This window comes from Cygnus atratus, chromosome 7, assembly GCF_013377495.2.
Source record: "Cygnus atratus isolate AKBS03 ecotype Queensland, Australia chromosome 7, CAtr_DNAZoo_HiC_assembly, whole genome shotgun sequence".
NCBI classification, from domain to species: Eukaryota; Metazoa; Chordata; class Aves; order Anseriformes; family Anatidae; genus Cygnus; species Cygnus atratus.
In genome coordinates, this window is record NC_066368.1 from 33203309 (window position 1) to 33230181 (window position 26873).

A 26873-nucleotide genomic window follows, 5' to 3' on the forward strand; every position below is an offset into this window, starting at 1 on the left:
TTGTATTCAACAATGTGCACGTCTGTTAATACAGCAAATGCAGCATCAAGCTATTGCTGTGAAGTCAGCCTGAACAGACAGCGTACCAATTAGCATATCCTGTACATCTTTTACAGCAAGATTCTTTTTCACACCTCATTTCCACAATGGAGTGTAAGTATAATAGCCTTCTAACATCACAGTGCAGTGAGCCGTACAGACTGAAAATACTCAGCACAAGATTTAATTTAATTCTTAAAATAATATAAATTTAAGAATCAAAATGTACCATGTGGAGAAGAGTTGAGTTGTACGTTCCACTGATCTCTCCAATCGACACTGAAGACACTTTCCTTGAACTACATATACTTTCCAATTTCTTATTTGAGGTGCTTCAACTTGCAAGATATGTAGGTAATAGCATATCAGTCAAAGAGTTACTCAGAAAACAAATACCAGAACCAAAACACCCTAAACTCTTCCTCACTGAAAAAGAGGCACTGCATTTTTGAGCTGAATTAAGGCTGTAAAATGATGCTGGTTCATTGTGAACATGAAGTCATCAGTTTCACCCTGTCACAGGGCTCCATTTAACCCACGGCTTCGCTGTTAGTCCTGTAAGCCTGTTTACGGAGGTGAGTCTCAATCTCCTCCCTGAAGACCAGCATCCCAAGGTGCGAGTGAGAGGCTTCATTCATGGCTTTGGACTGGATACACATGCGATACTGCTCTGGAGTGAGTTCATCTGCACAATGTTTCTCGTGCCAGAGGTGAAACAGACCAGGGACTGGTGTCCTGATCACAATAAGGTCACCATGCAAGTACTTTCTGTAAAGGTGAACGTCCTCACCACCCCAGCCTTTCACTTCCAAGTCAAAACCCCCTATAAAAACAGTATCAGAAAACATGTTAGCATACAAGCTAGATCCAAGGTAAAAAGGAGCAACACTCCTCATATTAGACAATCTTCTATGCCATACCAGAAATTATGGAGCAATTAAATTAAACTACTGCATGCCAAAGCATGCCAAATTGAGGGAGAGGAGCTTCAAGCATTCCACAACTTTTACAGTGGAAGCTGTCCAGGACATAGATCATGCACTGCTGGCTTCAGAGAGTCTCTTACAAGAGGGCATCCAAATCACATTATGCATGACACCCCATGTGACAGCTGCAAGAAACTGTAGGCAAACCACACTGGGTATGCTTTTGTGTTTTTAGCAATCATAATGGATTTTAGCAGCTGGAAAATGAGGCAGTCATGTACCATATGAAAAGCCCTCTCTAAAAGCATCAGCAATTACTCCATAGGTCATAACTCAAAAAGCTTGATTAAGAAAAGTAATCTATTGCACCATTTTAAGGTCTCTCTTGCCTTTCCAGGACCATAGTGAGTATCAGTTCAGATTGGGGTATAGATTCAAAACTCTAGAATTATGAGGTCTTCATTTAGCATATAGCATACACATGCCAGGCAGTATGCCTGCTATTGGAAATCAGCCTGCATTCAAATCATCATATAGCACATGAACTATATCATATCTTCTGGCACATCATCTTCAAGAGAGTCTTCCAACTTTAAGTACATCAAGTTGTTATTTTTAATAGCATGCCACAAGAGGGTGCCAAAGCATATTTGTAAAACCTTGGAACAACTATATTAAACTTTCAAGCTTATTTGAAAGAAAGGATTTTAATGGTTTTTTTCTGCTAGCTGTTTACTTGAGGAACATGCTTCTTAAACTGTTCATTTGCTCCACGCAGTCAATATGAAATATGAAAGAGTAAGCTTTGTTAACACTAAAAAATATTGAAGCTTTTAACAAATGCTCATCAGGTGGAACATCAAAAACGTGTTTTCATTCATTGGTCCAACTTGGTAATCAGCCAGTTGGACTTGGGAAAAATAAAAATTAAAACATTACTTCCCTGTAGTTAGATAAGAAAACAGGGAACACAGGAAACATCTTTTGAAGACCTCCCCACAATTTTTATGGTATAGTTTCGTCTTACCAACAGTCAGGAAGTCTGTCCGGTATTGACAAGTCATCCCAAAGCCAAAATCCCTCCAGAAACCAGAATCCTTTTTGTGTACCTACAATTTTAAAACAATAGCTTTTTGAAATGCAAGATACACCCAAGGACATACATTGCACTTGGTTTAGTAGAACCCTAAACTCTTCTGATCATTTGCTCAATGCGGGATACAGCATATAATGTTTCCAGTATTGCTTTGACATATTGCACATGTGGCCTTCCTAATTACTTGCTCACTTTGCCCTTTTCTATTGGGCTTCAAGTACTTACTCCTTTTGCAGTTTGCACTTTTACCTTTCAGCAACACCACATCTGTTTTCTATGTCATCTACTCAGACCAATCATTGCATTTTTGATAGTTTATTGCGAAGTCATCTGTTCTTGGTAATCCACTTCCTACCCAGTTTCTAATGGTACGTTTGCCTCTCCTTATTCTGATACAGTAAGGAAAGTACGCTTCATTAAGTCAATCATAGAACTGTTGGATTCAAATAAGCAAATAGCATGGCCTTCAGACAAATAGTTCACTCCTCTCAGCTGTGACTACCTGAGGCCATATGCAAAAGCATCCCTCCTACAGCATTCTAGCAAAGAACTTGCAGTGAAGGGAGGGAGAATTACATTCAGTGACTGCGTTGCTTTTTGCTTTTGCTCCTTCAAACTTACATACTTCAACAGTCCCAGCTGCTAAACCCCAATTTCACTTACACAACCTCTTTAAAGAGCGTACTGCTGGATATTCAGTGTGGCCATTCCAACAAAGACTCAGAAATACAGCACTTCCAGGTTATCCTTAAACACGTTCTCTCGAATGTTTGAATTTTGTTTTTATTTTGCCTAAAAGTTCCCCTAGAAGTAGTGTTTTTCATTAAAAAAAACAAGATAAAATTAATGATATAGCACCCAATTTCATAGATTTGGATAGCAAAGGAAAATAATTTGCAGAGTACAGCTGCATACTCAGTCTGAAAAAAAGCCAGACATCTTTTCCTATCTTGAGTTACACAGCACACTTCTTGAACCACCATTTAGGTAGTTAGCAAAGAAGTCTACATTTAGAGAAGCTTAGTGTTCATAGTTTTCTCCTTTCACTTATTCTGTTTGATGGAGCACAGGATCAGAGTTGCTGCCATGTTATTCCCCATCCTCCTAAAATACTGGCTTTCCAACCCAGAATTTGGAATTAAGCAATAGATTAAGAACTGATTAAGAACTACCAACTTCATTTGTTTAGTTGCACATTTTTTAAATTTAAGAAGAACTCCAGGCTTATTTAAGAATGAATTTGGTACTGTTTAAGTTTGTCTTCCAAAATGCTTTGCCTATAATGGAGAAGAGTGTTTACATATACACTGCCAAAAGTTATAAGATATCCCACATAAGACTATTAAGTTACAATTAATTCTCTTTTAATAGAGAGCACAACTAATTCTATTCTGAATAAGTCACACTACTTACCAACTGTTGTTCTACAGGGGGTGGTATATCTTGGTTGGCATAGACAATGGCAGGATTATAGAGGCTGAATACCACAGGATAAAAAACCTTTTTCCCTAGAAGTCAAAAAGGAAGTTGTTACTCACTGCAGGCATCCTTTCTGAAGGAAAGGGGAAACTAGAAACTAGTCTAAGTGAAATAATAGTTATTAGCCATCTAATGAAAACAAATAAAGTGTCTAACCACTAGGATTTTCCATTCAGGTAACCCATGGCATCTTGTGGGCCAGAAGCTACAAGGGCAGAGGGAATACATACACAAACATTCTTAAACATATGTTTTATATATATCCACATTATATTTGTATATATTGACATGACATTAGAAGACAGTGAAAAATCCCTGCAACAATGTTAAGCAGAAAAGCAAAAAAATACTCAAGTCCAAGTAACCACTCGCACAGCTTGAGTTTTACTACCTTGCCTCTTTCCACATGCACAGAAAGGCATGTACATCCAGGATGCCCAGCAAGAGCATTAAGCATCTTGAATATCCTCATTATGCTGTGACACCAGTTCTATGCCTGTTCCAGAAGCTTGATAATGTTCTTGCTGTGCCAGTAGTGCAAAGGTATCAGCGATAGCCCATGAGAATACTCAGTATCTTGATTTGTGTATAAATTTGAACGTGTCAAGTGTTTTCAGATCTCACTTGAAGCAAAGGAGACAAGTTGTCAGCATGAACTGCTAAGCAGTCTCTCAAACTCTTCCTTGTACAAGCTCACAGAACACTCCTCTCCCAAAGTTTTTCCAATTACATACGCAACTCACTTCATGAAGCACAGAGACAGAAATAAAAGAAATAAACAGAACCAAAATATCTGCCTTATAGCAGTCTCGTCTGTTTATTATGTGAAGAAAAATATCTATGAATTCCAAATGAACTAATTTGAATTTGGAGAATCTGTTTTGGCATTTGGAGAAAAAAAGTTTCCTGGCTGCAACAAATCTGGAGTAAGAGTAAGCATTAAAGAATAAAACAAATGTTTGACAAAAGAAGGCCTTCACTAGCATGCTTGTTAACTAAAGAAAGCTTTATCCACTGTTACACAATCTTGTACAAGTAAGTTTCATGAGCTTGAGTAAAATGGTCAGAAGAACTCTGAGCTTGGCAAGTAAATATAGAACCCTAGCTCCGTCTCTGTGAAGAGCACACTGTTTAGCTCTACTGAAAACCATTCCTGTGATGCATCTTGGCCATGCAATCGCAAGTATGAGAACACACAAAACGAACTTGTTTGTTAGAGATTTTGTTACAACAAAAGTCACCTTCTGTAAAAAGTGCTGCACTGAGTTTTGTTACGCAAGTTTACATGGTTTGTTAAAACAATTAAGCTGTACAGCTTTCTTTTAGACTTCCAGAAGTTAAGAGAATGTGAAAACTGTACTTATTGTGCAAAAATACAGGTTCTTAAAACAAGTTACACTAGGGTAAAAGTTATTTCTCAGTCAAAATAGTGTTCTCATTTCCACACATAGAATTTCATTTTCCTACGTGTATGGGATTAATCAACTCCACCATTGAGATTAGTCTTCTGTATACACAACTCAGATCAATTTAAGCCAAACAAGAAGATAAGACTCAATTTCAGCAGCTTTAAAGGAACATACCAGGCTCAGCATTTAAGCGACAACTGTTGAGGAACTCAGCTGTGAAATAAACATCAACATCACAGAAGAACATCAGGACCTCGCCCTTTTCCCAGGCTCTGGCACCCATGTCAAGTCCCCGGCCACGGTTAAATTCCTCATTTAAAGAGACGAGTGTGTAATTGTGGAAGTTAGTTTCTCTAGAAGAAAAACAGAGCCAAACCCAAAATAAATCCGTGTGTGGAGTGGAAGGGACTATTTATACTCCTTCAGCATTTTACAGTAGTGTCGCTCCGGAAGCTTTTTAACATCCCATTATATCATCAGGATGAGAAAAAATATCAGTTCCACTTTGTCTATTTCAAGTACCGGAGTTTAGACATTGCAAAGAGGTTAACCTCAGTCTTATTCCATAACTTCACAATTAATCATTTAAACAGATCAAAAAGGCCTTCTGGCAACTGATATTAAAATCACCAGGCAATAGCTGTCTGCTCCTCTGAAGCCTTTATCAAGTCTGAGAAGATGGCACATGAAGCCTGAACACCAAACTCACATGGCAAAAGGTCAGCTGTATATTTATGCCACCATAATCCAGTCAATTGGCTTTTCTTCACTGTTTCACACCAGTAGTACACATGGATGTACTCACTGTAGAAGAAAGGAAGAGTAGCCAAGGAAGGTTGGAAATACACCTGAGGAATACCTTCAGGCAAAGTGTCTCATTCAGAGACATTACAGAGGACAATTCTCAAAGAGAATGGAATGAATATATCTAACAGTAGCACCACTAAGAAGATTCAGATAAAGACCCAGTGAGTTTGCTGCTCTAAGCCTGACTAGATGTTATGAGAACAAGTCTCACAGGGAGCACAACAGGTGGCAGAAAGTACCCCAGGAACAGAAGGCAGCAATCAGCAAGTTGTGTGTCACAGAGGCTTTACGGGAGTAAGACAAAAGCATTCCTTGCTTCCCAGAAGATTTCCATGCATGCCAGATCTACCAACCACGAAATTTTAAGCCAGCAGCATATCTGTCCATGCCCACTCCTGGCTAACCAATGTCATGGGCTCACAGGGTTAAGAACAAGGGCTCAGGCGGAGCATGAACTCCTTAGAGACTTAAAGACACTATTGCCTGACCCAAAGGTGAGCTGTTGTTTAATTGTGAGGTATCTGTTGTTTAGTTGGGCAAACCTGTTCCTGGAGGCAAAAAAGCAACATTTGAGAGTTTTATACCAAAGCTGCTGTAATGCTACTTGCTGTGACAGTCATAAAAAACACTTGGTTTCAAGTTATTTTTACAGCAGAGGGCAAGTGCTGGACTCACTATGTATTACCTAGAGGACAGAGGGCAAAGCTTAAACTCCTTTAACAGACTCAGCAGCCCACCAGCCTTCCTTGGCTATGGAAGCCAATCACTTCTCTTCCTTATCATTAAATAAAATCAATTCTCTAGTAAAACAACTATCAGCACATAGATCCCAGTTCAGAAGAACTTCAATTCTTATCAGATTATTAGCATGATTGAATACTCATGGCAAAGTTCACCCCTGTAAGTTTTTTTTTGGATTGTCAAACTGAAACCTCCAAACAACTACTGTTAATCTTTTTTGGCCTCTAAAATGATTTAGAGTAGTTTTCAGGAGACTTTTGCAACTTCAGCTGTAAAATGCCAACCAAAAAAACTGTATAAGGCTTACTTTTCCTTTTAGCCTGTAACTGACTGTAAGATTCTTCTTTTTATTGTTTCAAATTTTTTTTAAATAAAATTTTAAAAGTCAATCAATATTATTTGTATTGACTAACAGCATATCAACACACTTACCTAGCTACAGACTCCAGGATGTTTTTCACTTCTGATAAGCCATCTTGTCCAAAATATACCACTGTGAGGTGGATACGCTTATCCTGATGAATACACACATCCCTATAAACACAAACATAAGCTGATATTATTACTTGCAACATAACAGAAGCTTCAGGTACTTTAAAGCTATTGTGTTTAGAAGAAGTATTAGCAGATCTAAGTATTCTGGTCAGACTTCCACCAGCTTCCAAGGAAATCTGAGAAAATTTCCCCACTTTTCACATCTTTCTGTTTGAACCAGAAGGCTCCAATACTATGTGTCTCCATCACACACCTTATTTTGTAAACAGAAGCTCAAAAGCTCATGTAAATAGAAAGTTTTCAACATCATCTGGGTCCAGACTCACAGTTGCCCTGGCATTCACTCTAAAAGGGATGGTGTTTGAGAATCTCTCAGTTCCTTTTAGAAGGAACATCTCCAGACAATTGGTTGAAATGACAAACATCCCAAGGCAGCTGCACAAAACACTGTAATTAGTTTTGTCACAAGTCCATCAGAACAGCAATTCATTCTGAAAACAAATCAAAATACTAAGTCACCAACATAACTCACTATATTATCTCATGCACCTACCTAAAGTTTTGCATAAATTGTGCAAATGCCTCAGTTCTTCCAGCAAGAGGTACAATAATGTTTATGATTGATCTAGAAATATCAACCGTTTCACTCTTCACTTTCATGAGGGGTCCAAAAGGTCGGAACAACGTGACATGTCTGTATTCCATGCCATCCATCTTCTTATAAAACAGCTCATACTGCGTCCCCTTATCTCTTTCTGTACGATAGTAACCTGAAGAATAAGTCACACAAGTAATTTATAAAGTCAAAGATGCCAGCAGTTGTATTTCAGAAACACTTTTTCCTGAGAACTCTGAAGTGAAAAATAGAACTTTTGAGAGCATTTGAGAGCAAGTTTCTGCTTTTTCCTAATACAAGCAAAAAATATCATGCTCACCCTCCTAGCTTCGTAAAACAGATCTGAAAAACACTTAAGTAATCTCTGGGTCCCTCTGTTTCTTAGAGGTCACATTGGGCTTTATGGCACTTTATCAATTTCTCAGAGCCCTCCTTCAGAAACATCCTAAAATTTTCATATCCTTCTTCTACCATGGGGCCCAGAATTGCACACAGCATGTACACCATCTTACCCCAACTTCTTCCCTCTATACCTTATGCTCCCTTTACCTCCCTCTCAGTTGCCTAAAAGCTTTCCCTAAACCTTCCTCTATGTTATTCTACCCGTTTCCCTCCACAAACGGAATCCAGTTTCATCCACCAATTCCCCCTCCTGCTGCCCTTGTTCTGTATTCACCCAGTCTTATAACAAACTCCCTATTCAATAGTGATTTGTCAGACCCCTTCAGCTTTCCATTAGACAATTCCCCTTCAGCTCTTTGTAAGATGCCTTCTTGCAGGTGTACATGGACACTGGCAGAATTCACAGGAAATGCCCCTTACTGTGCTAGAGGGACTGTGGGAAATAGGCTGTAGCAGAAGTTGGTGCTGCAACTGAAAGTAAATGGTAACTGAATCTAACTTTTCTAACCTTACAAATTAAATGTTTTTCACTCTTTAAACAGAGTTTGTAAAAACTCCTTTAAGACACACAAATCCGTATTTATTCCTTGTGGAACTGAGCTATATAAAATATGCACATCTTAACGCAGAACAAAAGTATGACAGCTTCAAGTCAATATTAATTGGAAGTACCAAAAAGGGTGGTTTAACGAACAAGGAAATCCAGTGTTGACTGTTAGAAGCAGATAGGTCACAAATCCCTCAGTCTTACTTCACTCCAATCCTTTATGCCTGGTAGTCGAGCAATGTAGCCTGAAAACAGCCTCCTGGCTATGAAGCAGCTGAAGCACCAGTATTCTCACATCACGTTCTCACATGATATGCAGCAAATGCATTATACCACTATTCCTGCATATGTTAAAATTCAGTACTGTACATTATATACCTTTTTCTAGCATCCAATAGCTACGTAAAGATAAGTACCCTATGACTGGTAAGTGAAGTATTTAAAAAGCAGAGTTGCCAATAGCTTATCTTTAATCAAAGGATAAACTTGTATGACACTACAACAGAAGGCTGGGGTAGGGCAGAATTAAAATTTCTAGATTACAGTAGCTTGATCAAGTTACAGCAGCATTTTTTCAGACTCGAATGAGAGTCTAAATTTTGAGCATTGCCTTTTCAGCATTTAACAATTTCATATTCCAGCAGTTGACTTTTGAATCTCATCATCTTACCAGTTCCATAATTTTTTTTTAATAGTATGTGATTCTAGAGTTACTCCTCTTGCTATGAGCTAACCTCCTTTGGCAATCTACTAATGTGAATATTTTTATGGGATTAGAACTTCTATACACAGAAGTCAGAATTGAGATCAGCCAGAAAAAAAAAACGACATCTGGTTTACTACTTAGTTTTGATTACATGAGCCAGTCCTGGGTGTTAAAAAAAATCTGAATATACTATCTCACCTTCCAACTAGCATATTCTGGCTGCCATCCAGAAACAGAGCTTTATAAGCAAAGAAATAAAAAGCAGCAGAAGTAATTTAACAGTTGCTTTTCCTGGTCCAAGAAGCTTTATCAGCTTTGCAGAGTTCTGTTTCTCACCAAACCTAATCTTACGAATATTGGGGATCAATTGTTAATCAAAGTCAAAAGGTTTTCTTCAATTGCCTTAAACTCCCTTACTTGTTTCGCATCTATCAGGAAAGCTACCAAGCATTTGGTCTGTGGAATGCAAGATATATGTCTTGGTTTTTGTGTATTAAAGTTACCTGTTGACATTACCTGGGTGCGGGCCTATTTCTGGTCTTAGAATATACTAAAGGGGTTGTTTGCATGACAAACAGTTCAGTATAATAAGGATTCCCAAGGAGTTTCAACTTTGAGCTTAGAGCACTGGGATAAACAATTTTTACACGCTGAGGACATTTTGGGTAGGGAGTCTTCCCTTGAGTTTCAGATCAAAAGACCATTTCTGTCCTTGGCCCTGTCCTAACCAGAAACACAAAAACAAGGAAAGCAGGCCCCAACAGCACTCGGTCTGGCAATCACACAGTAGCAAGACCTCCATTAGATACTAACAAAGTGCTCATTAACTTCTGAAAGTATGGTAAAGCCCCTGTTTTCCAAAGGCTATTTTTAAGTGGCTATTCAGTGGAAAAGCTTTCAATCTGAAGCACTCCACATAAACTTCACTGGTTTATTTGTGATGCATCAGATCGCACACTAAAGAACAGATGACTACGAAGGCTTAGTTTTGCATCACCATTCAAGATTTAAATACCACAGGCTCCTGAAGAAAGGGGATGGACCAAAGTAATACCATTATGCTCTTCCCATCTTACTCACCCCGTGTTCTCAACCATATTCAAACATGGATCTCAATGAAATTGTCTATTTTAAGCACTACCTTAGAATTCAGCACTTAGGTTCATTGCTTGTAGTTGCAGACCCCTTCATTTGTGAACATAGGTGTACTGCAGCTTCATCCTCTCTAGGGGTGCTTTGCATGCAAAGGGAATAGCATACTCTTGGTTTTTCTCATACTCTCAAGAGTTCAAAGACCTAATAGCAATAATAAGAAAAATACTTAGATGAAAGTGTTTCTGAAACAGCAGCTGCAGAAATAGTTTTTTTTTTTTTAAAGGTCAGATCTTTGTTAATATTAGAATTCTAGAAGTTTCATTTGGGGTTTGATCAAAGCAAAAAGGGTAACAATGCAAAAAAAAACAAAGCTCTATAGATCTGAGAAACTTACTGTTTTTCTCCTCAAAAAAGTCACTTGAGCTTTGTGCAAAAATCATTTCAAACTTTCAGAAAGGACCTCTATAGTTGCAATGCATACTTGCAACTTCTTTTATTATTTTGTTTTTAAACTTCATGTTACTGCACTAAGCTGGGCAATACCCATGTCTTTGTAGACACTCTGCGTAAGCACAGAGGGGAAAACAGCAGCAACAAGAAAGCTACCATCCATCAGCATGTATTAATTTTTTTTTTGTCGTCCTAAACTTGCTAAAATTTCTCAAACTTGCAGGCATTCCTCAAAACTTCAGTAAAATCAGCACACCTACATTAAAATGTGATGGTTATGTATTAACTAATGCAATATCTGTTTTCTCTTCTTTTGCCCTAGAGCAAGAAAAATCCAGTTTCTCAGCCTCCTGTTTCAAATTGCATAAAACTCTAGTCTCAGTCATAAATCATTGATTTTCAATTATTCCTATCAGCAAATAGGATGAGAATACAGTACTTAAATGACATATTTGTTTAAACTGAAACTTTAACAAACTGTCTTTAAAGGAATAGTTGCTTGATTAGCATTGTTAAGTTGTGCTCTTTGCACATTTACACAAATTGTTGTGACAACTTCAGTCAGCACACTAAGTTTGCAACAAAATTTGAACCAAGTAGTTTATGATAGCTTAAGGCAGCAGTATTTTCTAAATGGGAAGGCATCAACTGCCTACCTGGACTTCTATCAGACACGGTAAGTAACACTAGAGCATTGGTCACAGCTCTACAGTGCAAGGGACCTGTAGGATGTGCCACCAGCTGGTTCCATTTCTTAGCTCTACGTTTTCAAACAGAAAACACAATTAACATTCAGAAGCTTTTGTTTTCCTGGCCCAGTGTCTAAATTAGCCAGTAGTATTTTCACATACACGAACACAAAACACCCACACAGCCCACAGCTTGTCTGAAACAGTACAGTGGTATATAACACTATAGCTAGCTGCTAACACACCCATGAGCTACAGCATGAAAATCTTTTCATTTAAGTACACTAACTGCAGAAAAGATAGGCAGAGTAACCTATGCTTGAAGGGACCGCCTTTAAAACAACAGGAAACTAGTTTGTTTTCCAAGAACAATTCTAAATACACTGGTGTGAACAGAGGCCAAGGTATGAAGTACAATTCAAAGGTCCTAGATCTGCTTGCTTGGACATCTGCAGCCATGAAATGCAGTACCCTAACAGAAGTGAACATTCATTTCAGTACTGGTTAAAAATCCACTACAGACTATGCACTGTCCAAAACAAAGGAAAAGCTGCTGCACACTTAAAAATAAGACACTGCAAGAATAATTTCCAGACAAAATAAAGTTTTAAATGAAAGCCCTTATAAGAGCCTAACACTGCACTGGCTTTGTTATACGGCGAGTGAAGTAGATTCTATACCCAGCCCCACCTTCCTGAACAAAGAAGAGCTTGGCATTAAACTTAAAACACAGTAGCCATCAAAAGCAGAGACTGTTTCTGAGCTACAGACCAATTACATCATCTTAGACTGAAAGAACTGATTATTCCAAGGCCAACAGCACCTTTCTCCAGCATGTGTTTGCTTAATAGTGTAGACATCAGTACTGCTGATATCCAGAGTCCCTTTTATAGTAATGTTCTCTCATTTATAACATAGTCCAACCTATTTTTATGGCAGCATGAACTGTATTTAATATTGTAAACAAAAAAAAGGTACTGGGCAGTTTTTGATAACTCATCTCCACCAGCATTACACTATACCTTGAAAGCCAACTTCTACAGGAATTATTGCTAATGCATTTTTTAAGCGTCCCAGTAACTGCTGAAAGCATAAATGCTATTTGTTTTTGCATGTTGTATAATTAAATTTACAAGCACTGAAAGAATTGATGAGAGAACAAGAGAACTGAAAGAAGTGCTGGTATTAACAGTCCCACGTTTCAGTGCAACTTTGTTACATGCGTTTCCCCAGTAAGCCCAGTTCAAAGATGCACAGCCTGGCATACCTCATGACTAGTGTATCACAAAAGGTCTCTTCAGAACACCACATTCTTCAGCTGACAATCTTACCACATTAATCTACCTTCCAACATGAGTACGCCAACTTGATGAAAGTCCGAAGCGTGAATATTAACTAAAGGTGGTAGTATATGGATGTGTGAAGAAAAGAACCTGTACCTTCTTAACCAAGTAGCTTAATTATACTGGAGCAAGAGATTCAATCAGTTTCTCCGCAAGTCTTTCAGTTATTCAAAAACATGCAGTTGCATCACAGACTTGAGCCAAAATCTATTACGAAGGCCTCTATTTTAAGCAGATACAACTTGCCCTGCACACTTCTTCTGAAAAAGATGTCTTCTGAAATGAGTATCTTGTTCCCTACTCAAAAAACATACGAGGTATTACTCTCATCACCAGAAACAGAAGCTCTTGCTGTATAATTACTGTTTCAAGACTATCTTCAAATAGGTAAAAAATAAAAATACAAACATCATTAAATGCCCATTGTGATATTGTTCTATTAATTGGCTGGAAAGCATCTAATACACATACCTTCTACAAAATCATTTTCGCTATACAGCTGCCTCTCTCCTACTCCATCATCATCATCTTGACCATCTTCTTCATCTGGATTATTGATAACTTCTAGGCCAGCCTCAATGACTTCCACCAATTCATCTCGTTTATCCTTTCTAACGGGTTTCTCTTCTGGATGCCGAGTGAGACCCATCTCCAACTGGAATACTTTCATGGACGTAAAGCTTTCGAAAGGAACGACGCCGTATTCACTAGGCAGTTTGGCCCCCATGCTCACCTCAGCTTTGTCAATCTGGGAATGGAGGAACTCTAGGAGATCATTCGATGCTTGTTCTTTGGTGCCCTGGTAGTTCATACCATTGACCTTGGGGCTCTTTTTTTCCTGCAGGGTTTTCAATTTATCACTCATCTCCTGAAGCTCTTGCTTTAACTGGGCAATCTGACGTTTCAGACTGGTAGCTCGGTTTTGGTAATGCTCTTCTTGTTCCTGCAAGAGAGCTTGATAGTACTCTTTACCCATGTTCTCACCTATAATGCCAGGTAGAGATCCATTATTATCTGTTTGTGGGGTACACTCGAGCAAATACATGAGCAAAACTAAACTGAATAGAAAGGCAAGGCCCACTAACAGCCAGCGAGTCCTGGCTTGAATTACTAAGCCTCTTCTGGGCATTCTCGTATTATTTCCGTTTCCAAACAAAAAACATAAGTTATCTGCTCATGCCTTTTTGGGAACATCACCTCAGAATTCAAATCTCAGGAAATGAAAGAAAGCATGACCTTAACTGTTACTGTAAGCTCTGACAAAGTAGCAGATAAGCAATTTTCAACCTCTTCCTTAATCGGGTGTCATTGGAGAGAGAAATCTGAAGTTCCTGCATCAGCCATGACCATCAACTGTATGTTTGGCTGACTCCATACAATTTGTTTAGGATTTCCTACCCCAGACAAAAAAAATGCAAAGGGGGGGGGGAGAAGGAAGACACCAGTGACAAATCATATTCCCCTTTCCTAACAGAAAGGCTTAAAGAGTTTTTAGCCTACTTGAAATTCAGCGACGAAAGTCTGCAAAAGTCATTTTTATAAACTTTGAAATCAACAGCATCTCATTTTCCCACTGTGAGAACAGTCTACTGTTTAGTAACAGTAATTGTCATTGGCTAGTCTGACATTTTCCTCTGGCACTTCAGTATTTTATTTCACTTCTCCCTCCTTTCCTTGGAATCTGTGGTTTGAGTCAGCAAATTGAAGACAGAACCTAAAATTAAAAGAAAGGTGCATATTAGAACTACAAAGCAGCTGATCATTTCAAAAACACATGAACGAAGTTATAACATATGAGTACAAAGGATGACAGTGGGAAGGGGTAGCAAAAGTGAAAAAATATTTCTTTCCATTGCAATACCCAGTGATCCCCTTTGACACAGGGTCTGGAAAACAGTAGTAGAAACAATCCAATGAAATGCATTTTTCACATAACTAACTGCTTTAGCTAGCTCAGAGCAATGGTTCTTCTAGTCTCATCAGGTTTTATTTAATTCCCCTGCTACTTTTTTCCCCTTCCCACTGTGGGAATAAAAAAAAGGGAGCATACTCTTCTTATCCCTCTAAATAAAAATCAAAAAAACCTTTAAGGCAGAAGTTTGCATTTCCATCTGCTTTTACTTCAGTAAATATATTTTAGAGAGTACTTACTTATTAATAAAGTATTGCAGACTTAAACTTTGAAGTTCACAGAAATGGCATTTCAGAGTAGTACACACAACAGAATTTGTATTTCAAATCTAGATTCCCAGGTGAGGAAAAGGAGCCTCAGACAACTGGACCACTAACATTTCTACCTTTCAGTTTGGATAGGTAGAGTAAAGAGGCACTGACATTTTGACCTGGTCATCTCCTTACAGCACTGACCGAGCAGACTACGAACTAAAGACCCATGAAAAGGTCACAGTTATATAAGAGGACATCCAAAATGACCATCAGCAAAATGGTTCATGGGCCTATTTCAGTGACAGTACAAAGAAAAAACAAACAGGAGGGATGCAGCAGAAGCAAGCTTGAAGCAGGTTATTCTGCTTCCTAAAGCTAGTAAAACACTCCATTTAAAATTTGGTTGTAGAAAATAAGTGAAGTTCATTAAAACTTATCCAAGGGATCTATTAGTTCTACCTCCATTTTGAACCATGTTGTAAAATTGTCTTGGGGAGATTCTGGAACTTGACTAACTTCAAGTTTTTTTTCAGTATGCTTATTAAATTGGAAAAAAATGCTTACTCCAATCCTCTTTATACATAGGTTGACCAGATTGCTATCTGACTGCCACAAACCAGAAAGCCGGCCTTCTACCATTCTTCCAAATAAAGCCAGTGCCACAAAGCACTTCATGCATTTAGAATACAGCTTACATCCTTGCAACATCTTTCTGATATGTCCTTGTAATATTTCTCACTTTCCATTCAGCTTCCAGCACCAGGATAGTGCTTCAGTGAGTATCAGGTACCATGCATCAATGGTAGCACGATATTCAGCACCATCATTTGCAAGCGAACTCCAATGACAAAGCCTGAAAGATTAAATAATTTATTTACACCACCAATACTGGTGATCACTGATCCTAAATTTGCATGCATACCATGCACACCAAGTCTTGCAAGAGCTGCACACCTTGTAGTCATCCAGATGAAGCCTATGGTACTGCTTGAAACCATTATAGTACTTCTAGTGCTAGCATCCACATCTGTGACCCAGTCACAAGTATAAATTAGATACTTTATATAACGATTCTATATAAGCAGTTTAAAAGCAACAGTTATCTGAAACCAGAGCTTGTTCTACTCATGTGAAGCTACTGGACACTTTGGTACAAAATAAGCTATGTCAACTGAACTCCAGAAGACATTTTAAGCCCAAATAAGACAGACATTAGTCACTTCTCACTGAAGAAACATTAAGGCACTTTACATGCATTTATGTAAAGTGACCAGCACCAGATGTATCCTCAGACAGGTCCAGATGTGGTAAATCAAGGCAGACAAAAAAAATAATCTACAGGCTAAAGCTAGTTAACAAAAGTGATGCAATTTCCTACGGTTTCTTTAGTTGCCCATATGATGTTTTTGCACATTTCCCCGTGAATTCTTGTTCTGTTAGAATGCAAGAGGTGAAGCCACAATTAGTAACATGAAGAACCATGTATTTCTTCAAATATACAGAAATGCTAGACTAGCAAAGCCCTTCCATGCAGAAGCTTGGACATCTTACATCAGTTATTGCATACTGAGTAATTGATCAATGCAAAAAACACTGAAAAATCCAGCTCCAATTATTTACAGCACAGCCTTATTACTATTGTCAAGAACAACTGTTTGTATATACAGTGATGACAAAATGCTATCACATCATCACAGCAATCAGGTTTTTAAGAGATGCTTTTGGTACTGGGAACAGGGTAGGCAACAAGGCTAAGCCTTACAGCTCAGCAGAACATGAAGAGCACTTGCCGATTTTCCCTTTGCATTTCTCTTCCCTTCCACAGGATAATTAAAAAATGAAGGCATGCAGTAGAAACTAGATGCTAGTATTTCTAGTGAAGAGACTGTCTTAATCGCCTACCATTGTGCAGTTCAATGATGGGCAGTGCAGGCAACTGTAAACCACTGCTAGATTTGGTTCATCACAACCCCTAGCTTCAAACTGCTTAAGTCATACGACCTCCTACCACCACAGGCTTTGAATAATCACTAGTTGTTGTAAAGTGATATGCAGAAACCCCTGAAGCTGGGGCATTAGCATATGAGGCCTTCATTCAATTCTCTGATCAATAAGCTGCCTTGTGTTCAATTTTGGCGAGTCAGTAAGTTTCTTAGGTCTTATTCTTCTTTTAGAAGAAAGTGAAAACACACTGCCTGATGTGGTGGCAAGAGGACAAAGTATACTAGGAGATTAAGACTCCCTCAGACAATAGCAAGGGGCCATGAAAGAACAACTCTAGCCTTAATTAGTTCCTTTACTTTGGCCCAATGTACATCATTATGGCAATCATGAATTGAGTCATCGCGCCTACACAGGGACTAGCCATTTCCATTGCATCATCAACACAAGAACAAAAGATTGAGTAACTACAAATTTTTGAGTCTTACCTACTGGCACTAGACATCTGTTTCATGGAGCACTGCCTTTAGGGGTATTTAAAGCAGAGAAACAATAAAGCCTTTGCAGCAACAGAATGTACTCATGGTGGGCTGTAGAGACCTCACCAGTTCTTTTCCTTATTGGTTTTAATTATCCCCTCATTAGTTGAAAGCCTTTCCTAGTGAGCTACTGACAATCTTATTAAGACAGACTTTTGCATAGAGATGGACTTCGCCTATTTGTCTTCAACAGTTTTAGTGCAACACCTTAAAGAACAGGCATCTTCCACACTATTGCTTCCCTGTGGCCTTTAAAGGCAATCAATGTTTGTGCAACTGATTGTCTTAAACGTTAAGATTTTAAACTGCACATGGAGAGCTGAAGGTATAAGTTAGTTTGCTAAAATGGTGGGGGACTGAGCCTATTCAGATATCTTGTCTTTTTTTTGGTACTATTACTGCTCAGAGAGTCAGAGGAGTCAGATATTGAGATTTTCCCCTCAAAGAGCTTGAATTTTCCTCATTTACTACCTTCTAAGTGTGCTGCCATCTTTGGAAAAGGTTCCAAAGATCTAATAGCTACCAGTAAGTAATGGGACTGAGCCCCCACCACCACCCTGTCTTTGTTGTTTCAGTTGTAACATGGTACATTCTAAAGTTTAGAAAAGAATAAGATACCCGAAAAAGTAATCATGGTAGTTCCTGTGATCAGCATCCTACCATTTAAAGATCAAATTCCAAAACTTTAAATGGCACATATTGGTATTTCACTTCATTTCAATTCTTCAAAAGAAGAATATTTGCAATAGTCCCCATGATCTCCAAAGAACAAGACCTCTGAGGCTTATGCAATGCTCAGGAAGATTTGCAAGTTCTCTAGAAGCCACTGGTTGTTATTCTTCCTGCATTTCCAGGGCCTTATGTATATTCAGCTATGGAAATGCTTCTGTTCCTTACAAGAGAGCTCATTGATTCTCTAAGCACAAGGGGATAGACCTGCATGCTAATTGAAAACACTTTTAAATTGCTTTTTTATTGTATTAGCACTCTGTTTTGGTTCCTTGTTGCAGAGGATGAGTACTTCTTTCTAAACAGGGGAAACATTCACACTTGGAGCAGCGGCCTAATTCAGTATGCTTCCTTCATGCTAGACTGTACAGACATTCCTCATTTTAACATGTTCTACTTCAGACATGTCCTTTTCATTCTGCATGCCCTAGATGGTCATAGTTAAGCTGCTTAGGAAATTCCAGCTGATTTTCATAGTTATTTTGTTTGTAACTTCACCAGATGCCACAGACATTGTGTCTTAAATCCCTCCACACAAACACTTTTCTCCTTGGTGAGTTGTATAATGAAAACTTCAGGTCCAGTATCATCCCCTGAATATTTTTTTCCTGTTCAGTGACACCCTCCTCTCAGCATTGCCTGTGAACACTGGAGAAACACTGCACAATCAGTTCATTTCTCCCTTGCTGAAACCAACAAAGTTCAATGTTTCTGCTGTCTCAGAGAATCTTTGCATAAAACCCTAAAATGAGAAACCTCAAACCATACCTCCAGTATGCAGAAACACATACTGTGCGCTTAAGTCCACTGAGGTACAACCTCAGAAGAGACGGAGGAAGTTGTTCAAAGGCTGCGTTGTACAGTTCTAGTCAAATGAATACCAAAGTCAGGCTTTTCTGCTGTTGGGAACATTACTAGGAAGGTAACAGCAAAGAAGAACACATCCAAGAGGAGTTAGTGGCCAGTTTCCTGAGAAAGGTGAGAACCAATCTTCAATCTGGTACCTCACTCACCCTCACTGGACTAACTATGGCCAACGTTACTATCGTCTGACTTGCTTTCAGCTACATTTCTGCTCCAGGTAGCCCGAAGACAAGAAAGAAGCTAAAAACCACTGTCCATTTATGGAAAGAAAGCCAGCAGGAAAGTGAAAATAACCACAAAGTATTTGGAAAAAGAATTTGGAAGTTGCACATATCATAACCACTGCCCATGCACATCACAGTCACTTGCACTGGGCAGCAGCTCATTTGCAACATTTTGAAAGCTTAGTGCCTAACAGTGTTCCAATCCACCACAACAGGCAAACTTAGTTAAAGTACAGACCTTAACCTTTGCAACTCGTTATCTGACTGGAATTCAAGTGGTTTTTCTTCACATTGCCTCTTACAATCACCCAAGTTTCCTAGTGACTTCTCATACATCTTCCAGCACTCCCACTGGAAGTCACATTACCTCGGCATGCTCACATGGATACTACTGTATAGAACAAAACCTGTAAAAGCACACACCACTGTTCTCTAAACCAAACAGGACAGTTACTGCAGAAAGTTGTTTTCCAGACACTGCAGATCGAAGCCAGAAGTCCAGTCGAACTCCAACCTAAAAATCAGTCAACCTTAACACTTATAAACTCATCAGCTCCACTTGGCTGATAAATAAGAAGTGGTTGCATTCAGCTGGAGGCCATAAGCCATGCCACAGACCTGCAGCAGTAATAGATACCTAACCTTTGAGGTACTGCAGCCTCACCTGGCTGCTCATCAGCTAACAATCCAGGATAATGCTGAGCTGTACGTTTAACACCACTCATTCACTCACAGGTGAGTTATGGTCTCCCTTTAATTTCTTTGTTATGAACTCCCACTGGCAAATCCAGAGTCCTGCAGGGGAAAGATGACAGTTGCACACTGATCACTGAAGAGGATCTTCCTTCATTTTTAATTGAAGATGTGAAAAAAAACATCCAGACAACAAAAGCTACTGCATACATTATGAAAAGCCTGTAATGAATAATTAAGTGCTTGAGCATACCTGCAATAGCTATCCTCAGACATTTGTTTAGTTCCTAAACGGGAAGGAAAACATCAGACCTTTGGCACAAGGATCACAGTAGTACTAGCAGCATACCTGCAAAAAGTTCAGACATGGGAACCACTGGGAAAAAGTTACTTCAGTGATGCATGACAATCACAGGATTTGTTACTGAAAAATACAGGCTTAAGGAGAACATCTGCATGGATATTCCTTATGCTAATGGTTTACTTGAACAAAAGCAACACCATGTTTTGTGAGCAGACACTGATCTGAAATAAAATTAAGACCAGCCTTCCACATGTTTCTACTTCCCTATTACAGAAGGGAGTACACAATGAGGATGTACGGGGTCTCACTTCCCTTCTTTCATACAGCAGATAAACTCATGTCCAACACACGAGGCTTTATCGCTCGGACATTTTGCCCTTACCCACTTATAAACAAGGTTCTGATGCTGTATCTTGGTTGCATCTTTTTAGGAGATGCAACTGAAGCAGGGCACTTTGTATTAGCTAGAAGCTTCTTTAAATAGAACAGAATAGAGTATGGTTTCATCTTAATAGCAAGTTCAATCATCATAGGATTGAGAATACTTACATTTATCCTACGAAGGACAAATAAGCAAGTCTTACTCATCACACATTTCAAAAAATCTCTTCAATTTCTACTTCAGTTTCAATGTGTTCAATTCCATGTATTTTCACAATTGTCTCAAGTCAATACAGAAATCACAGCTGTGAAGTTCCTGTCCTCTACCACATTCCCCCCTTCCCATCCAACATGGACAGACAGAAGGACAGACAGAAGGTAAATCAGCATGCCAGTCCAACAGAACAGAAAATCTGTTTTCCATAGTGTGAGTTCTCATTGCTACAGCTAAAGCATCAGAAAAAAAACAAGCAGAAGATAATATACAATCCAGAAACGGTGCTACTTTTGCCACAACAGTCCCTGGAAGAAAAAAGAACCCTGCTGTCACCCTCAGATGAGTGATGTGCAAACTGTATTGAAACCATTTAACCCAATTCTTACATGACTTGCTGTGAAATGACAAGGAAAAAATGGCCTCTTGATAAAGTGGTTTTATCTTCCTTAGGTGTGATAGAAGGAAATGAATTATTGTTTGTCCTGGCAGCTGCTGCTCCTACACAAAACAGAGTGCATTATATAGTTAAGTGGACAATGAATGAATTTGATTCATATTACTTACTTTATACCTAATCCAAAATAAACAATGAACTCATGAAAGTGAGTCCTATTTTGGCTTCAGTGGAGGCTAGAACAAGCCCATTTATCTGGAAACTTCTGAATGGAAATGAACTCAAAACCCAAACAGCTACACCTTAAATGACCTGTTCATTATTATCCTCATTGTAGATTACACCACGAAATAGAATCAACTCATGGCTGCTTAACTGTTTTAATGAAGACAGGCATCTTCTTGGCAAGAAGCCAGTGACGAAGCATCCCATGTAAGGCTAGTTGAAGGGTATGGGTTTTTTCCTTAGTTTTAGAATATTGAGTAGCTATCCTGAAACAATCACTAGCTCCCAAAACCTAAGTCGCTTATTTTACACAGCTTTTCCTATAGTTGATACTAATTTGTTGGCTTTTGCATTCCTGTAGGCACTATTCCCCTTTTTAAAACTGACAAACTCCAAACTTGGGGAATTGAATCTTCTTACTCTTATTGCAAGGGGATTAAAAGAAGAGCAGCACTAATATGACTAGACTCATTTTGCATACCCTGTATTATTACACTTAAACCTAGAAATAGGAACAGAAATAAGTCATAACCTTAGTACAAGTAGCAGTGAAGCACTTTATCATCATTCCTAACATCTTAAACAGCAAGTCATTTTTTACATGAGCATTAAGCAATACAGGCCAAGAGCCTGACCCACTTGTACCAAGTGCTTTACAAGAACCTTGTTAACAACCTATTCTCCATGAGGGACTGTATAAGCTGCATGGGAAACTAACATTACAGCAAGTTGGTTTCCAGGTCCAGAAGTGCAACTTACTCAAACACAGCGCTCAGGTCTGCTCACTGAAGGCTGCCAGTTAGAAACAATATTTTGGAACACAGATTCTGGAAGCTCCAATGGTAAGGGCAAGGCTGGGAAGGGCTGTCTGTCTTCATTCAATATTGATTATGCAAGAGCCATCAAACATACCCATGGCAATTCAAGGCAGTCTGTCCACATAAGGCTTCAATATAATTTTTTACTGAGTTGTGTGCTACATGAAAAATCTACTTTGGTTCAGTACCCTCAACATTTTCTAAGCATATTGAATTGATACCTACATAATTCATGAATAAGTATTACACTTGACCAATAATTCTTCTAAGTAATACTGTATATAATTAGAAGAAAACACTACAGAAGTACTGATGCACCTGTTAATTCTTAGAATTTGTAAAGGAAATTATAAGTAGAAACATTATTCTACCAGCTGAAAGTTGCCATCCTTCACAGTCACTACCTCATAACAGTACATGCAACACTACAGTCAATCAAGGATGAAGAGCCAGGTGCATTACCAGGAAAGATAGCTCAAGCAAAACTAAGTCACCTTTTTTTACAGCAACTTCAGCTTGTCCTCAAAAATGCATAGCAGTCTGTTAGAGTACATGCAGTGCAACCTCTACACACCTTTCAGTATGATGAAGCAACACATGTTGCAAGGAACATCAATAAAACTTCCAACATTCGGTAGTCTTCAAAACAAAATGCTGTAAAAGGCTTGTTGTACAGGAAAACAGCCTATCTGGGGAAAGAAAAAACAATTACTCTCATCACATCATCTTACAGTGAAGAAGGAAAAGTAAAATACACTGAAAATGTTGCATCACTTCAAGCATCTAAGGCAGTGACAGCTAAGCATTCCTCTCATACAAGACAAATATGTTCCAGCAAGTGCTACGGAGCCCTAAAAGGGGCATCTAACCCAAGAACATAGTATTGGCACAGCATACCTATATAGAAAATTGCATCAATACAAGTATATTAAAAAATAAAAAGACACAACAACTGAAGTTGTTAGTTGTGCGAACAGTAGCAGACAAAGTTGAAAATCACGTGCTTTCTGGAAATGGGGTATGCTTCGGTAAAAGAAATTTGTTATCAAAATCAAGCGTTCTTCCATTTTCTCAGTTCTCCTAATCATCAACCAGTTCTCTCTGTGTGGAAATCTCGACATGGCAGTTATGATAGCATACGCATAGTAAAATGTATGTATTCCAACATGTGAACTCTTGTGCTATATTTAAAGGATAGCTGTCATCTGAGTTCATACACAGAACCAGTGGAACGTTTCCCACCGTGGGAGGTAAGGAGAGAAGTCAAACACTGTTCCCTTACAGTTGTAAAACAGAACTAAAATGCTTTAGAACAGACCAGATCCTCTCTGAAGCTCTCAAAGACAGTTAACAGGCAGTTATCATAAGCTGTTTTCTTTTTTCCCCATCAAAAGATGAGACTGAAAAGGACAGTCCTCAGCCAGGCTTTCCTTTCTGACTGTTACACAGCTGATTATAGCCAGCATTTAAAAAGACAAAAAATCCAACTTGTCCCCAGGATTGAGTTTACCTTCAATATTTTTTCCACAGTACGAGCCATATTACTGTTTCCACAGAGTTACAAATCCAAGTTATGATGAAGCTGTAGCAGTTAAAAGGAAGAGAGTGAAGTTAAGTTCTCAAGTGCACCTGAATCTTGCTTAAAAAGACTTTGAGGCTTCTATGAATACCAGCCCTAAAAGCTGGAACATAAAGGCATTGATTTAAAGTTCATCGTAATGGTTTAATTGGAAAACTGAGGGCTAAGTAGTATCACAGAGGTGTTCCCAAAGTTACAATTTATTAGTGAATTTGTGCAGTACCCTGAACTAACTAGTATTTACCTAGAAATCTCTCCACTGTGAGTCTGAAGAGGAATAAAACCACTACAGCCACCCACTGGAAGACACTTATGTCCATTCCGTCCAACTGCTCTTAAGACATCCAAAACACCTAAAACCTGTTTAAAATGCAAATAGATACAGAAATTGAGGAAAGGAACGATTCCACAGGATTTTTGTTTTTCTTTTTAAATAAATAGGATCGGCTAGCTTAAGTTGACATGTGGTATCAGAACTGGGACGACTTCACTATTCCTCAGCCCATGGAACTAAGACAAGGGGAACACAACCTACAAATATTTTGAAAATAGCTCACAACTACAGTGGTTTAAGTTCTGCTTTCAGCACAAGTCAAGCATGAATATGTCACCAGAAATGAAAGCTGGATGCCAAATGACTGAGAAACATCTGGTGCATTCCAGAAGCACAGCTACATGTGCTTATACCATCTATCATTTCTCAGTTTGACATTACAACTGAGGAGAAACTTACTCTCAAAGGAGTTGAAGCAGAGAAGCTAGCAGCTTGTCAGAGCTATTTATCTTGGTGTTTCTTCTCTAAAATGTTGTCTTACATTGGAAAAAGACATCTGTATGAAAAAATAGAACTCTCTCAGCACTTAACATTACCCTGCTCCTTCCCCTTTTACTTATCAAGTGCCTGAAATCAGCTTTTGGGACATTTGAACCATCTTTCCTCCTCTTCCCATCAACAGAGGAAGACCACCATTTAGAGGGGAGAAACATCAGGAGTTTCTGAAGTGTTCTCTAGTTTTTGCATGTCCTTCGTGCAATTCTTCTACTGCACTGATATTCTCCAATTATTGTTGCTGGTTTTGTTGCACAGCAGGGAAAGATTAAGATGTTACTACAGACACTTATCACAATGTTTATTCAAAGTGACATTTGACACATGGTACCACTGGCAACAACTTCTGTTAAGCTATTTTAACACCTCGAGGGTTTTTTTTTTTTTTTTTCCTCTCCTTTCTCTTCTGGTCCCTTCAGAGGGTGACTTAAACCTCTATCACTTCTCACCTCTTCATCTAGCAAGGTAAAACTAACAGAGGCTCAGCAACTTGCAAGACTGAAGAGCAGTACTGAAAGGTTAAATGGGAAAAATTCAAGGTCACTGGATTACGTCAAAAGAAACCTGCAGGACAAGCTGAATAGCACCTACTAGCAGAATCTAACAGAGCAATTTGGAGGCAAAGCCTCAGCCCTGCTGCCAGCAGGGGCAGGAGGTGGCACCGTGCAGGCTCCTTCGCAGGGCAGCACCAAGCCAGAGCCACCAGCTGCCCAGCACATCCTTCTGCTCTGCAAGCCGCGGGTCTGAAGCCTTCTCTCTGTATCAGAAGCTCACACATCATGGCAAAGATGGACCAAGACTGCTAAGTGATAACAGCTTCATTTCCACTTTAACAGAGCACCAGCAGCACAAAGATGCAAGCCCTCTGCTGCCCACAGGGCTGCAAGAAGCAGAGACTGCTGACAAGTGTCCTATCATTTCTTACACCACTGCTTGGATAAGCCTTTTACGAGACAGCAGAAGTGCTACTGCAACTCATCTGAAAGCTACCACCCAAACCACTCTTCCAGGACAGACTTCATTATAGAGAAGCTAATGACTTAGCCCTCTGTATAACTCCAGAGCCCCTTAGTTATGTTCAAGATGAGCATTTTGGATTTTCAGAGTTTGCTCTAAAACATGAGTTAGCTTGCCTCATATCCTCAGCTTTAATATACTTGCACTGCTTTAATGCAGCATTCCCTGTTGTTTAATTTGCACTGCTGCTGAACATCTGCCCCGCAGCAGCAAGAAACTCAACCCAGACAAATCACCCACCTATTACTGCTGTTTCTCCACAGAAGATACAGGCATGCAAACTCCTGAGACTGCATGCTGAATTAGGAGAAAATCGGCCTCGTTAGCTATCAAGTTGTAACCATAACAGGATATCCCCACAAACCAAGTGTCAAACATCTACACACACGGTTACTTACAGCACCTCTGTGTAACAGCACCTCACCCACCAGTTTTAAACTCACACAGCTCTATGTAGCTGGACACCTACAAGCTGCAAACTGTCCTTCTTTCAAAACTGGCATCTGAAAATTTATTAGGGTCCTTTTTCCCTATGAGATTATCTGGGAGCAGTCACCCTAATTCCCAAATACTAATATTAATACAAAACTAGCATAGCTTCATGTACGACCTTCTGAATGTATCCTACAGTTTTGATCCTTCATGAATGTGCTCATCTACTGTCTTGCCAAAAAACATGATTAATAGTGCAGCCACATTAACCTCCTTCTTGGGTGGATATTCATTAGCCACCAAAATTAAATACAAGAATCCAGTACCTCAATAGGGACAAAAAATCTGAAGTGTTTAGTGGTTTTACTTGGAAATATTATGTGCTAGTCTTGCATTTTAAGTTCACCTTTAGATCATAGCTGTCCTGCACTGTGTTGTTTTAACTTCGAACACACAAAGACAAATCTTACACAGTGCTCGGCTCCATGACTTCTTTCTGTGACAGCCACTAAGGATGTGGCAGGATCCATCTACAGCGGATTAATTAGCCATGAAAGAATTTTATTTCTATTCTACAATTGGAATATCCATTTCATTTAAAAGCAATTCCTTACAGTAAGCCAGAGGAAGAACAGTAGAGTTATCTCCCATGTTTTGGGAGAGAGGTTCCAAGTGTTTCTG

At 39.0% G+C, this 26873-nt stretch overlaps 1 protein-coding gene across 50 annotated transcripts in view; it reads right to left on the reverse strand.

Moving 5' to 3' along the window:
* Positions 1-207: 207 nt before the first annotated feature.
* Positions 208-26873, reverse strand: part of CSGALNACT2 (chondroitin sulfate N-acetylgalactosaminyltransferase 2) — a 30674-nt gene continuing 4008 nt past the window's right edge. Inside the window, exons 2-15 of one of the 50 annotated variants that reach the window (XM_035542389.2) lie at positions 24159-24274; positions 23846-23917; positions 22910-23024; positions 21285-21396; positions 20250-20345; positions 19968-20098; positions 15702-15859; positions 13312-14554; positions 7546-7762; positions 6930-7031; positions 5124-5302; positions 3475-3569; positions 1993-2074; positions 208-862 (exon numbers count right to left, since the gene is read on the reverse strand). In XM_035542389.2, the coding sequence (XP_035398282.1) occupies positions 570-862; positions 1993-2074; positions 3475-3569; positions 5124-5302; positions 6930-7031; positions 7546-7762; positions 13312-13969 (1626 nt within the window). In that variant the 5' untranslated portion in view covers positions 13970-14554; positions 15702-15859; positions 19968-20098; ... (3 more) ...; positions 23846-23917; positions 24159-24274 and the 3' untranslated portion in view covers positions 208-569. Of the gene's footprint in view, positions 863-1992; positions 2075-3474; positions 3570-5123; positions 5303-6929; positions 7032-7545; positions 7763-13311; positions 14555-15701; positions 15860-19945; positions 20099-20249; positions 21397-22829; positions 23025-23845; positions 23918-24158; positions 24275-26873 lie in introns of all 50 variants that reach the window. The other 49 variants (XM_035542766.2, XM_050712072.1, XM_050712057.1 and 46 more) reach the window with 49 other exon arrangements.